Raw genomic sequence first — 13,141 nt, forward strand, 5'->3', positions numbered from 1 at the left:
AAAAAAAAGAAGAAACGCGACGTAAGGATACTTTTTACGATTCAATAATTTTACTACGATCAATTAGTTCCGTTCACGTGGTGTGTCGTGTTCAAGTGGATTTTTCTTCGTTGATTTCCATCGTCTGGCGTGTCGAGTGCAATCGAGCGCGACATTCAAACGAAATGCAAGTATTCGCACAGGCCTACAATAAGAGATAACTGTTTATATAATCCATGTTTCTCGTGTATACTAAATGTAAACCCGTTTCTCGACGGTCGTCGAGCCGAAATAGAGATCAGCCGACTGCGTCGCGCTCTAGAAGACTACGCTCTTCGAAAATACTATCGACAAGCTTTCACCCTCATCCCTTTTCAAGCGGACTCACCAGTCCGCTCTCGTCAATTGGCCTAATCGATGGACCTTGCGGTGTTTCTGGAAAGCCATCGCGATAGAACTGCAAGTCGGAAACAACGGAAAGAAGAGAAGACGTCGATGCTCGAAGACGAATCTAAGAGAATTGCCTTCCTTTTTAGATTATCTGACACGCGATCGTTTCCTCCAGATCCCAATATATTTGGGCGTGCGATTAATTTTAAGCGAACCGACTGAACATTTTTATTCCTGCGCTTTCTTTGTGGCCGCTGGCGAACATTGCTTACGAGCGTTTTAGATTTTTTAAGAATTTACGATTGTTTAAATTACCTAACATTGCGTAAGATCAAACATTCAGGATGGTAGATTTTTGTAACGGGATATTGAGAAAGATGCGCTTTGCGTCGCTTTCAAGATGGATGCATCAGACTGCAGTTGCGTCGCGATGGATATTCGTTTGAATTTCAGTACAAAAATATTTCACGAAAAGTGAAAGACGGAGAACAACTGTTGCCTCGAGAGATTTGACGTGGATGGCTAACGATTCGTTCTCTTAGAATTACGAGGAGATCGGTTGTTCTCGCGTCCTCCCCCCATATAGTAAATGTAAAAGCACAAAATGAAACGCGCGCGCGTACACCCTCCTTCACCGTAACCACAGTATCTTGACCAATTAAATACTAAGCTAGCATGGATGTATACACACACGAGATAAATGTTATCCAGTTACCTGCGTAATACTCGATGTTAAGTGTCGAACTGATGTTCGTTCGGATTTTCTTGATGATGTATCCTCGCTCGTGAACGTTTTTTCGCGGTGTTTTCCTTTCTTCCTATCGTTGCTTGCGAACAAAACATTACCAGTAACCGTCTGTCAATCATTGCTTGCGTGGCAACTTTTATTCGAAAGGAATTAGAGGAGAAATGAGAACGAAAAGCAGGAAAAATCAAAAGAGAGAGATAGCAGATGATAATGGATATGCCGATACAAAAAGAAACAAAAATATGATAAGAAGACATTCCGTTATTCCGTTATTCCGTTATTTAGACGATCAACGATATAACATTGTTTGACTGCTATACGCGCACTATTTTTCATGATAATTTTATAGACGTGACAGCGGGGCGTTCATCAACTGCCTCGCGTTCAATATGCGATCCACAACCAACGATTTTTTCTCAGATCTTTCTTTTTCTGTACGGATTCTTGTAATCTTATTCTGGTGACGCGACTACACGACACGTATTAATACGCGAACAAACTGTTGTCACAAGCTGATATGTGTGTGTTTTTTCTTTGTTGTATACGTATCCGCCGTGTAGATGAGTAGCGAATATCTCCAAAACCCCTCTTCAAACCGCCCCCAATCTTTCCGATGCGATCATTGTTGCAATCGATATTCCACAAGTATGTTGTAGTAATATACACTCCTTACTATCGACAAACTGTGAGTTTTTATTGGGTTTCACCTGGGAAAAATGTTATTTACCCTTTGGGCTGATGTGATTGACCTGTACTACTTGTTTTTCTATTCTATTATTTGCTTCTACTACTGCTGTCGAGATTCACGGGTAAGTATACATTTTCTAATTGAAAATCGAAGAGTATAAGAATATGTAGAATGGTAATGTAGAATTAGCTTAGAATGCAGTACTAGATGGCTGAAGAATTGATGATTGGTACTTTAAAAACTAACCACGGGACTCGCAAAATGAACTACTCTTCCCTTCCGCCCATTGGTTACTCCTTGACCACCTCCCTGAGGTTTTTACCATCGTCTTCTCTTTCTTTTCCTCTCTCCCCTATAGAGGACTGACGAGAGAGGAGAGAGGAGAGAGGCCTGAGGAGAGAAGACTGAAGAGAGAGGAGAGAGGAGAGAGGAGAGAGAAGAGAGGAGAGAGGAGAATAGGTTAGGAATAAGGGAACAAGGCTCTTCCAAGGGAGTAAAGGGTCAAGGACACGAGGCAGGAGAGTTCTCTGTCCCTTGAGTAAGCCCCCTTGGGATACTCCCCCCAAGGCTCCGGAGGTCCAGGGTGGTCCGTCCGCGACGAAGTCACGGAAGAATCTGAGGAATTGGCGGTCCCGAGGTTGTATTTATAGCACACTGAGAGAACAAGCTAATGACCTCCACTTAATTGATTGGCTGATCGAACGCGCCAAATTAAACTGTCGCTAAATAGTGCGCGGAAGTTTATACGTCTGACACAGTAGTGACTACTGATGGCAATTCTAACTACAGTATTTTTTATCAACAATTTCCTCCTCAATAAAGCATGGATAGGTCGCGGAAAATGGTAGAGACAACCCTAAACAGATAATTGCCTCCCCCCTAATTGATACACCACATTATATTGATCGGTTAAAATCATTGTAATTACGAAGAGAAAATAATATCAATCACCGAATGTATTCATCTTTCGAATCGAGTGGAAGACGATGGTTATTATACATTAGACTCCAGTTTATCCCTCTTTATCTCCGTTCATCGACCCCAGATGCAAACGCGCGATCATATCTACGGATTGTCCGGGGATTATATGTATTTCCATTCCGTGGATACGTAATTGACATGTAACTAATAAGCACTGGCAATTGAATTGATTGACGTCTCGTTTATAGTTATGGTAATACCCATGAATTGTCATTTTAATGGACGACTATCTCTACGAAAATAGCAAAGTGATCGATCGAAACGTGTTGAAACTGACTACCGAGAAATTCGCTGAAATTTTAACATATGCTTAAAATATTATTACCTTTTTGAATTGGCGTCTGCTAAGCTGTTCCTTCTCTTCGTTCCGCATTATCTAGAAACGTTTTCTATCAATGTTCTTGAGAATCTCGAGTGTCTATAACAAATGCAATACCAAAAAAAAAACAAAACATTAAAAATAAAATAATTCAAAGGGCAGGATGAATAAAGAAATACAAGTTCGTTTAGGGATTTTTTCATAATTTTTTTACAAAAATACCTCTTTATTGTAAATGGATCGTCGACGGTAGTTACACGGAAAGACAGTCATCCATCCACAGAGAAGCGTTGGGTGATCCCGACAATCTCAACGGCGAGGAAGTTTTCTCTTTTGTGTTCTTTTTTCATTTTTGAATTAACACTCATGCTTGGCAGCTTTATATTTCTTTTCATACGTGTGTGTACGCTCGTGTGTCCGTGTCAGTGTGTGTGCGATACGCGTGTATCCTTTGGTTGTGTTTGCCCTTAATTATACCTTTCGCTGTTTTTTTTTTCCATTCGTTCGAGAGCGTTCGAATACTTTGATTAAACACTTAGACAGTGATAGTGAAGTCTTTAGGTGATTTGGAGAGCGAGTTAGACGGAAAACCCGTCCTCCTTCTGTGGAGCTTCAGCTTCATGTCGATGTCGCACTCTGCCTCGCTGGTCTCGTGCGCGTCCGTGAAACCTGTCGGAGGCTTCAGTTCCAACGTAGACAGCTCGCTGCCCCAGTCCTCCTCCCGCCTCGTCATCCTGGATGATCCAGGCTCCTCTAGCAGGCACAGCGATTCCACGGACTTCCTCGGGCTCGGCTCTTTTCCCAGCCTGTCGCAGGAGCCAGGCCTCGTTGGATGGCTCGGCGATCCTCCCCTCGAGTATGAATGCATCCCGGACTCCGAGAGCTTCATCACGGGTCGAAGGATGCCTGGTACGCGACCGTCGAGCCCCATGTCGGCCGTTGCTCCTTGATTCCTGCAAGTTTCCCAACGCAACATCCATCAATATCCGTCGCCTTTCCTCTTCCGCTTCTGAATTCTGTCAGAACGTGATCAATTGAAATGGAAGGAAGTACTGCTATTGCGCGTTGCTCAGACGTCTAGGGGATTGCAGAGGAACAGGAAGAGTTCGAGGCTTCATGTAGATTTGTTCAGAAATTAGTGACGAGTCCCTAGGAAACAGTGGACCATAAGGAGGGAGATTGTATCATGAAAAATTGGTTCAGCTTTCCATTAGTCGACGCATCTTCTGAATAATGCACAATAGGTGAGTTGGGTCGACAAAATACGTAACAGATTGCGGTACACGGTCCACGTTGAGTAGTAGTGTCACAGTCGAATCGGGATCATGAGTAATTCAACGCTATCATCGCTGCGGTTATACTTTTGAAGACAGTAGATACGTTCAAGCAGAGATGTACTCGTATGCTGATTAATTCGTCGCTGCCAAACCGCAATGGCCGAGATCCATGCAGGAACCGCAATGTGTTAACAAAGTAGTACAGAGTTCTACATACGGTGCAGGTAGTGTAAACTTGGGAACTTTCATCACACAATTCTAGTGCTCGGATACAGGTTATATATTATAGTTTTGATCTAGTTCTATTGATCAAATATACCATCTGAGAAGCAGTGGTCTCTATTAACTAAGACTTTATCCAAGCTTCGAGATCCACCTCCAGTTGTACTTATCTATTCTCTATCGAACAAAGTATCAAAGTACTAGAGACTCTACGACATCAAAGGAAATCTATAAGCAATTCCTATCTGCACAAAACTATAATAAGAGGAGGCAGGATTTGATTTCCTTACCTTTGCTTTTCGAGCCTCGGGAAGGTCTTCCTCTCAGAAATTGGTGACGGCTCCGTTGATGTACTTGATTCGTGCGTGTGGTACAGCACATCTGGAAGGTGCACGCGAGACGTGTTGATGCAAGAAAGGTGAGTGGTTAGTGGCGGCTGGATGCTGTTAAAGGCGGTTGCCGGCGTCGACACAGAAAATCGAATACTAACTTACTATGATGAACCGGCCTCGGGACCAGGGCTAGTCGTTGCTCTCTCTGCCCGATCGAGTTCGGCCCTGGTGACCTCGTCATTATGGACGCTGGTCCAGAGTCATCTAGGTGGTTCGAGGACTCGGTCCGACTGCTGGTACCGACCTCCGTGTCGCTGTCCGAGCCCAGAGTGTCATATTCCTCCGACTCCGACTTGAACGACTTTGACTTGCGACGTGCTCTGCCTCGTACCTTTGTATATTGGTCTATATCGCACTGCAACATTTCCACATTAAAGTTGCAGGAAGCATCAGAAGAACACGCATATAGCGCAGGACATTTACGAGGCATGCACGTCACCCTCAAAAATATTTTCCCCCTCGCTATTCTAGTGAATATGATGAAAGCACAATTGAAAATATATCTGTCTTTGTAGATACTATATAGAATTATATGTACAATAACTATTAAATCTTTGCATAAATATTTTTGAGTGGTAGTATACGTGGAAGTCACTCGAGGAAAGTGGTTGGTATCTTTGACAGCATACCTGATTGCCTTGCAGCATCGTTTCGCTGCGTTCGTAGTAGAACGCTTGTCGCATCGGGTTCGCCGAGAGGTTTTCCTGCTCGGGCAGATTGAAGGTGGCGTACGGATAAATGTCTTCTGAATATTCGGGAATTCTTTCCAGCGCGCTCACCTCGCGACAAGGCGACTGCTGGCCTGGTTTCCTCACGGTCGCGTAGTACTGTTCCCTCTGCTCCATATTGTGCTTGTTCTCCAGGGCAGCCTGCGTTTGCGAATTCGGATCGTTCGCTCGCCCGGACCGTTCTGCGTCTACAATCATCGACAGACGATCTCTTCAATTTCTGAACACTGATGTTTTCTGGCAATTGCAAGTAAAAGGTCACATTGCTTATACTCCATTTTTAAGCCTTGAGGCTGCTTTTTTAAATTATTAGTTGTTAAAGAAGCACCTAAAATGTGAGCGAAGTATGTCTGACTGGATATATTCTACTGAATTATTCCACTGCTGGCGTGCAGTAGTCGAGTCAGGCGCAGCGACGTCAGTAGAATGAGCCAGTCGAATGTACTTAGTCAGACATACTTCACGAGCATCTTAGACGTATCTTTACCATCTAATAACGCAGAAACGTGGCTTCACGTGTAATTTCTTCTTTCTGCATTTTCGTCTCAATTTAGACATCTGTCGTCGAACACCTTGTATTTTGTGTAAATAAAATCTTCGATTCTTCCATTTAATAAGGTCTAATGGACCACTCTATTCCTACTACGCGCATTAACGTTTCTCCCAGCACATTGCAAGGACAGCCTTAGAAAGCCCTTCACGTCATTGAGACCGCTTTCTATACGTTCCAGACCTGACAAGCCCCTAGATTGCGGTATCGGTGAGAATTTCAACGCGTAGCTTGCCTTTGACAATCTGTTACAGGAATTACGAACAAAGGTCTCCGTCAGTCAGCTACTGCTATGGCTTAGAGCAAGAGAAGCTTAATTCCAGAAACGAAATAATACCTTCTACAATTTAACAGGTATTTATATTGAATTACGAGACCTTCTGAATCTACTTTCTTACAAAATATACGAAAGAATTCCACTACGTTCTTCCCCAGCACTTATCCATTGCATCACGTCTCGGAAAATAAATTTTCCAAGAGAGCCACTCAAATATGCCACGAACCAATTAATTAATCATGCCTCTTGAATAAGGCAAATCGATTTTGTATTGACATTAGAAACTATAAGAGCGCAATCGAGTGAAAACGCACGCACCGACGAGAAAGAAGAGGGACGGGGTGAGGGTCGAGCAGGGTGAGAAGGAAAATCAAGAATCAACCGACGTCTGTTAAGGGTCGATACCTCGTGGTTCGCCACCCCTCAAAGGTAGAGTGTCGTAATTGGAGTACAATCCTGCGATGTTTAGCTACTCAATAACGACGAGTAGCACGAGCACGGCGCCAGCACGCCCTCTCAGCTTAATGCAAATTGTCGGTACCGCCGAGAAATTCTATCTCTAGCTCCTGGAATGGTGGCACGTCGATTCGCGGGGTTCGATCGAGCGACTTCGTCTCGGCGAGTTTCACCCACCGTGACCGATGACCCGTGAACATTCATTGCTCGCAGCTTCAACGATCGATTCCGCCGACTTTCGAACTCTGATCGCTGTGGTATTCCTCAGTTCGATCTAACTAGTTTCGAATCGACTTCGATTGATGCCCTTGCTCGGGGTCCATACGGTGGTTGGATTAGAAAGGGCTTATCGACTTTCGAACGACATAACTGGTAACTTTAAGCAGCTTACGGGGAAAGGGAACATATGTTTCTTTAAAGGGAGGGAAATGGAGAGTGATTTTGTGATTGTATAATACGAGACGTTAATAAAAATGTAGGATATTTTCGTAGAAGCTTCACTTTTTCGATTAAATAGTTCACATTACTTTCTAAGCTTATAATATTAATTTTTATTCTGTGACCTCATCCCACGTTTTTATTAAAAATCTTCAGGATTTCAGCAAGTGAGTTCTCACCGACCCCTAGTCAATGAATTTCGACTGGTAAACTTTCTGGAATCCTAGTAAATTCGTGCTACGAAACTAGTCAAAGTTTAATTATCTACTGCTAGTCGAAATTCAGCAATTCTGCTTGCAACGAGACCTCAGTATATCCCGTCGAACGATTCTATTCGACGCACGTTCAAGGGTTAATATAATGTCGACGAACGAACACGACGATTGCGAGATTCGCGCGTCGAATAAGAAACACGGCTGGCTATGGCCCCTTTCGAGAAACTAGGTCGGGACTTACGTGTCTTCAGGCAAAAGCAGACGCCAGCCACCGCCAGAAATACAGCCAGAAGCGAGATCACACTCGGTGCCAGCACGTGCGCGTCGAAGAACAGGGAGGTTTCCTCCGTTTCCGGTGGATGCTCGTCGTGAATCCGATTACTACCAGTCGGCGACAACGTGCTGAACAGGTACTCGGCCTGCGTGGAGCCCGCGTTGTTATAAGCCGTTACACGGAGCTCGTACTTTGTGCCGCTTTCCAGGTTCACGATGGGGAATCTCGACTGTGGCGGCACGTTGTTCGACACTGCAAGGAAATTGAAGTGAATGGGTTGCGATTTAGAATATTTTCAATCAGAAAACTCGATAGAAACTTTGCAAATCTAAAGGTAACCCCAGTCATGAGAAATTTGAATTCTCGTAGAAGTTCGTGATTTACCTTTCGAGCCCTTACAGTCCCTCTGAACCCATTTGTCTTGAAGTTAAGAATACTTTGACGTATAATGTATATAACTTTTATAAGAATTATGAAGTCACTCTAAGTTTTCTGGTATTCTTCTGGTAGAAGACCCCCACGTAATTAAAAAACAAATTAAAAATCTTTTACATGTAACACCTTGCTTAAACAGTTACAAAATATTTATCAAACTTACCCAGAAGCCAATCGCCAGGAAGTCTCCTATATTCCACCACGAAGTACATCAATGGGCAGCCACCATCCTGCCAAGAAGCCAGCTCCAAAGTGACGAACGTCTGATTCACCCTAAGCAACTGGTGCTTCGAGGGTGGCACAGGCTTGGTTCCGTTCGTCTTCGCAGTCTCGATTTTGCTGGCGCTTCCGCTACCGATCCTGTTGAAGGCAGCTAAGGTGAACTGGTACCTGGTACCACACTGCAACCCTTCCAGCAGATGTGTATTTGCCTTGCGATCCAGCATCACCTCCTCCCACTCGGAGAACTCTCGACGATAAGCCAACAAGAATCCCTTTATGGGGGCGCCCCCATTGTCGCCCTGCTTCCATTGCAACTGCACCGCGTCGGTCGTGGTGCCTGTCGCCAGTAAAGTCGGCGGGGTTGGCGGCACTAAACAAAGTTTGTCGATTAGAGCTGCAGCCTGAGTGTTTGGAAACGTCTGCTTGGCGATTGATCAAACGAGACAATGGATGGAGGAGGTATAAATAAGGGATCCTGCGGGAGATAATGGGTGTCTCTTTTGTGGATGATGAGGGCACAAGGTGCGGTTTATGAAGTTTGAGTTCCTCGTACACTTAAGACTTTTTGTCAGCCTTTGGTGCAAGTCCAATTTTTTTTATATTTAACACTTTCTAGTATCTCTTAGTACCCTCCTTTAAATATTAAATTAAATTCCTCTCAACAAGATCTCAAAAAACTGATAGTCATATATATATATATATATATCAAAATCCCTCATGAGGCTGCCTCCATGCATCCTCGAAGCTGAATACCGCAATTCGTAAAATCGAGGCATCCAAAAGGCGAACCAAGAGTGTGTCTCGCGAAATATATTCCGTGCATTTTTCTCAAAGTTGGTAGAAGCTGCAGTCACATATAGCTGGGCGCATTCGGGCCACCGAGAAATTGCATCGATGCAGCAGAGGCGTCCACGGTCGTTCGTCCACGAGAACGAGCGTGACATTCCCAGATAACGAAGTATCTCCTCTCTAACATGTTCATAGGCATTCCTTACGTAGAGGCTTAAATTATTCGAGGTAGAAGAGCGGGGATAACGGGCCCAAGCGACGGGGGAAATAGTTTCAGTTTAACTTTTAACGAACCAACCTCGTGACGAGCTTTTTCCGCTGTCATTTTCGCGACGATATACGCGATATTGCCAGCAGACGTAGAAAAGTTCTCGCGGAATATTGAAGCGTTGCGTTCGAAAACGTGGGTCGTCGACTCGATGTATCTGCCGCGACATGGTGGTTATCGTCACGCTGCTATCTGTCTCTCGTTGCAAACGATAACCGCCTCGCGAAACGCGAGCTATGAACCCTGAAGCGCGAGAATCGATCGGTGTTCAGGAAGTGTTCCCAGCTGGAGGAGAAAACTTTTGAAATTACCTCGAAATGGGGGGAAGGAGGTAAACTTGCGCTACGTGTAGAATTTGCACTGCCGGTGTTTCCAGAGAAATCTTGTACCTCTGATAATAATGTTTCTATTGCACAGGGAATACTGCAACGTGTTGAGATACAGGGGAAGTGATAAAGTGTTCTACATGTTTTTGTATTTTTAGAGAAGGGTTAAAAATTGTAAAGATTTAAGGAAATTCAGAAAATTTATAAATGGTCTATAGAACGTGACTGGTGTAGATAGCATGATACAGTCAATAGTAAAGTAGCGAGCGATTTTATATACAAAAGCAGACTCTGAAGCTAGTTTGTCAAAGGGATCGCTATCTACATACATGTTATTTATTGATTTTCTCTATTCGATTCACTGCAACATGATTCCCGGAATCATGTTTCAGTAGAACTGCACTCAAAGGCAAAACATCGATGAACCGATTCAAACGACACTGGGATTCTAATAAAACAGTTCTAGTGGTGTCACCAATCGCCATAAGAACCCAATAGATCAACAGTATTTTCTAACAAATCTCCGAGTTACTATATATATGTACCTTGAACTTGCAGGGTATAGACGATCTCATCCGATCCAAGAGCGTTCTTAACGTGACAGGAGTAGTTGCCTTCGTGAGTCCTTTGCACATTCCTCAGCGTCAGCGCATTGTCTGGCCCGATGTCTGAACTGCCGTGGAAAAAATTCACGATCAGAAATGAAAAAAAGTCTAGTACCCCTCTCACTACTTACTTTTGATGCAGTTTAATGTCCCCCCGTCGCCATTCCACTGTTGGCCGCGGATTACCCACAGCAAGACAGGCCATATTGACATCCACCCTCCACGGTACTACCAGCGGCACTCCGAACGATATTATGGCTGCTGGAACTAATTAAAAGTCTCGGTTATCGTTGCTCTTCGTTAAACTTCAGCCAGCCACGAACCGTGTTTGAGTTCAGTTTTGAAAGTTCACTACTGCTATAACCCTCTAGTCCACAACCTCGCCATTAAGCGACTACTGAGGATTTTTCTGGCTACTCGAGAAGGGAGGACCATCGATCCTTACCGACATTTGCCGATACTTTTGATGGAAACAGGAGTGTACACGGGCTGGCCGATTAAAATGCGTAATTGCGAAGAAAGGTAATCGGAAAGTTTCCTTCGATTCTTATTATCGTGGTCCTTCATTTCTCCGCCAAAGTTCGAACTTCAACTCAAAGAATCGTGAAGGAGGTATCGATTAATTGCCCCTCGCATACTGAACGAGCCTCGAAGATTGACGGACTTTCCCTCGAAAAATTACACAAAAAACGAGAAAGGCAGGGAATAATCGATTCCTTCAGGGGCTCTCGCAAGTACTTCATAATACTTCCGCGCAGTTACTGACTCGATTCTCGTGCATAAATGGCCGAACTCGAATCAATTCCTTCGAGACGAGAAGTTAGCTTATCTATATAAAGTGAAGCAGGTTGCCAAATGGTAAACTTTCAAACTCTCTCCAAGACGAAGTTTAATACGACACAATTTTATTCTACTTTGTGCAGTGATTATAAAAACACTCCAAGTCATACACACGTCACAAACTTCTACTTCAACTTTACGATAAAGATATCACCCATAAAACAATTCCCATAAAACGAAAATGAGCAATTTCCAACTACTCAAAATCTCCACAACTTTTGCTTAGACCACTCCCGTAATTAGCGCCCCATTTATGATTGACTCATACTACTGTAACCACTAGAATCACGAGAATAGTTGCACCTCCAAACACCCTATTCCAAATATAAAATAATTCTGTTTTCACAGAAGCATTGATTGACTCACCAGTATTGCTCAGTTGAAGTTTGATGACTGGCGTGCTAGGTCCCTGCCCCACTTTGGTCGAAGCCGTGACCCAGGCTTCATAAGACTCGCGAAGCTTCAAGCCCGTCGCTTCGTGGTGCAGTTTATGCGCGGGCAGCGAGCTTTTGGTGATCTTCACCTCCTGGCCCTGGTCCAACACGCGAATATAAACGGTGTACTTGGTGAGGATGCCGTTTGGCCGCCGCGGCGGGAGCCAGGATATCACCACCGCGTCCTCGTTGCTGGTTACGGCCTTCACACGTTCTGGCGCGTCTGGCACTGCGAGCAGAACACCATCGTCACGACAGCCAACCCCGGAAGTCGAGGAAAAACGAACCAGATTACACGGAAACGCTGCTCTGTTCGATATAATCGATCGCCGCGAAGGGAGCACCGATTTCGAGCCTCTAACTCGTACCCTGCCGGAAGTTCCTCCATTGTTCGCGAAATTTCGGAAATTGCTGGGAGTTTAGTAGGAGTAGGGAAGCTGAATCTTCGTCGAGGCCATAGCTTTTCGCTGACACTGGAGGATATTACGCGCGGATTATGAAGATCGTGCTTCTATTTTCGATTTACTACTTTGAAAATAAATTTTATATGAACCCATCGATAGCCAAACTAATCGATATTGGTTTTTGTTGAATTTTTAGGTCTCCCATATACAGGTCGTATTTCCTTACTTATTTCTTTACTGGTTTAGAATCAAATGAGATGAATAGTTGCTGAATAGCTCCGTTTCTGAATAGCTGCACGTGTCAGAGGCTGAATGACGAAGGAAATAGCATATTCTATTGTAATGACCAATACCATAGCGTACACAAAGCTGAATGAAATAACGCTTGTCGAATTTGAGTACAAAGGGCAACAAATAATGCACGATGTGACGAGTGGGCGACACGGATGGGGTAGAGAGTCTACAGTTGACAAACTCTCGGGAACAAGTGTTTTCTTCGAGGTACACAAAATTTTGGTTACCGCCGCAAGAGCGACACGGCGCGCGTGGATTCCCGTTATATTATAAATTCCGCGATAACGATATAATTATTCGTGAGCCATTTCAGCGGAATTTCATCGGACGCCGAGCGCCGTGTCGCGTTTCATCGTACAGTTGCGTTTAATGGAAAACCAGCTGCAACAGAGTTCCCCCGAACCAGACTGAAAACGTTACTTCAAAGCGCATTAAAGTTTCTGTCATTGACTCTCTTTTACCCCTGTTTCACTCGTTAACCAACAGTGGCCGATTCTGGGAAATTCGGCTGCAGGTAGTCCACTCCCCTCTGGAATGAAATTTAAAGCAGCTGCGCGGGTACGTTTTAACGAAAGCTCATTTTCCTATTA

The 13,141-nt window shown here is 44.2% G+C and overlaps 1 protein-coding gene across 1 annotated transcript in view; it reads right to left on the minus strand.

The window, feature by feature from the left end:
- Nucleotides 1-3,297: 3,297 nt before the first annotated feature.
- The window catches only part of LOC143180742 (cell adhesion molecule Dscam2), a 129,829-nt gene continuing 119,985 nt past the window's right edge, over nt 3,298-13,141 (minus strand). The window contains exons 20-28 of the mRNA XM_076380687.1: nt 11,786-12,082; nt 10,711-10,846; nt 10,520-10,647; nt 8,533-8,961; nt 7,902-8,186; nt 5,626-5,912; nt 5,099-5,351; nt 4,895-4,985; nt 3,298-4,058 (exon numbers count right to left, since the gene is read on the minus strand). Of these exons, the coding sequence (XP_076236802.1) occupies nt 3,641-4,058; nt 4,895-4,985; nt 5,099-5,351; nt 5,626-5,912; nt 7,902-8,186; nt 8,533-8,961; nt 10,520-10,647; nt 10,711-10,846; nt 11,786-12,082 (2,324 nt within the window). The 3' untranslated portion in view covers nt 3,298-3,640. The remainder of the gene's footprint in view (nt 4,059-4,894; nt 4,986-5,098; nt 5,352-5,625; nt 5,913-7,901; nt 8,187-8,532; nt 8,962-10,519; nt 10,648-10,710; nt 10,847-11,785; nt 12,083-13,141) is intronic.

Source organism: Calliopsis andreniformis, chromosome 6 (assembly GCF_051401765.1).
Source record: "Calliopsis andreniformis isolate RMS-2024a chromosome 6, iyCalAndr_principal, whole genome shotgun sequence".
Classification (NCBI taxonomy): Eukaryota; Metazoa; Arthropoda; class Insecta; order Hymenoptera; family Andrenidae; genus Calliopsis; species Calliopsis andreniformis.